Raw genomic sequence first — 938 nt, forward strand, 5'->3', positions numbered from 1 at the left:
AAAAAACCACAAATACACATACGGGAAGCTTAAAAAGGGAAACGGGGCTCAAATACACAAAACGATCGGTCGGGTAATTACATTCTCCCCCTCTTAAAAATACGCTTGTCCTCGAACGTGCATAATGACATACTTGAAGTGCCAATAAGGTGAGTATAACGACTCCGCATGTCATGCTCGATATCCCAGGTCACCTCCTCGACCAGTTGACCCCTCCTTTGACCTCAACTTCCGGACCTACCTGTCCAATATAGTCACTAGCTCCTCAACATAAGTCAAATCCTTGCCCAATTGGACTGAGCTGAAATCTAATTCATGTGATGGATCACCATAATACTTTTGGAGCATGGAAACATGAAATACCTTGTGAACTGCCGATAAGATGGGTGTCAATGCAAGTCTGTAGGCCACCTCACCAACTCTCTCAAGGAACTCAAAAGGACCAATATACTTAGGGCTCAACTTTCCCTTCTTCCAAAACCTCATCTCACCCTTCATGGGAGAAATTCTGAGGAAGACCCTCTCTCTCACCTTAAATGCTACATCACGATCCCTCCAATAAGCATAACTCTTATGCCTAGATTGTGTTGTACGAAGCCGATCTTGAATCAACTTGAATTTCTCCAAGCCATCCCGAACCAAATCAGTGCCCAAAAATCTAGCCTCCCCTGGTTCAAACCAACCAACTAGAGAACGACACTGCCTCCCGTATAAGGCTTCATAATGAGCCATCTGAATACTCGATTGGTAGCTATTATTGTAGGCGAACTTTGCAAGTGGTAGGAACTGATCCCATGAACCTCGAAATCCATAACACGAGCACGTAGCATATCCTCCAAGATATGAATGGTGCCTAAATCATGCTGCACAGCTCTCCAGAAATGTGATGTGAATTGTGTACCTCGATTGGAGATAATGGACATCGGCACACCATAAAG

At 44.3% G+C, this 938-nt stretch overlaps 1 protein-coding gene across 1 annotated transcript; it reads right to left on the bottom strand.

The window, feature by feature from the left end:
* Positions 1-237: 237 nt before the first annotated feature.
* On the bottom strand, positions 238-732 carry LOC138909561 (uncharacterized). Its single transcript, XM_070200767.1, has one exon. The coding sequence runs from the start codon at positions 730-732 to the stop codon at positions 238-240; it is 495 nt and encodes a 164-aa protein (XP_070056868.1).
* Between the last annotated feature and the right edge of the window lie 206 nt (positions 733-938).

Source organism: Nicotiana tomentosiformis, chromosome 4 (assembly GCF_000390325.3).
Source record: "Nicotiana tomentosiformis chromosome 4, ASM39032v3, whole genome shotgun sequence".
Lineage (NCBI taxonomy): Eukaryota > Viridiplantae > Streptophyta > Magnoliopsida > Solanales > Solanaceae > Nicotiana > Nicotiana tomentosiformis.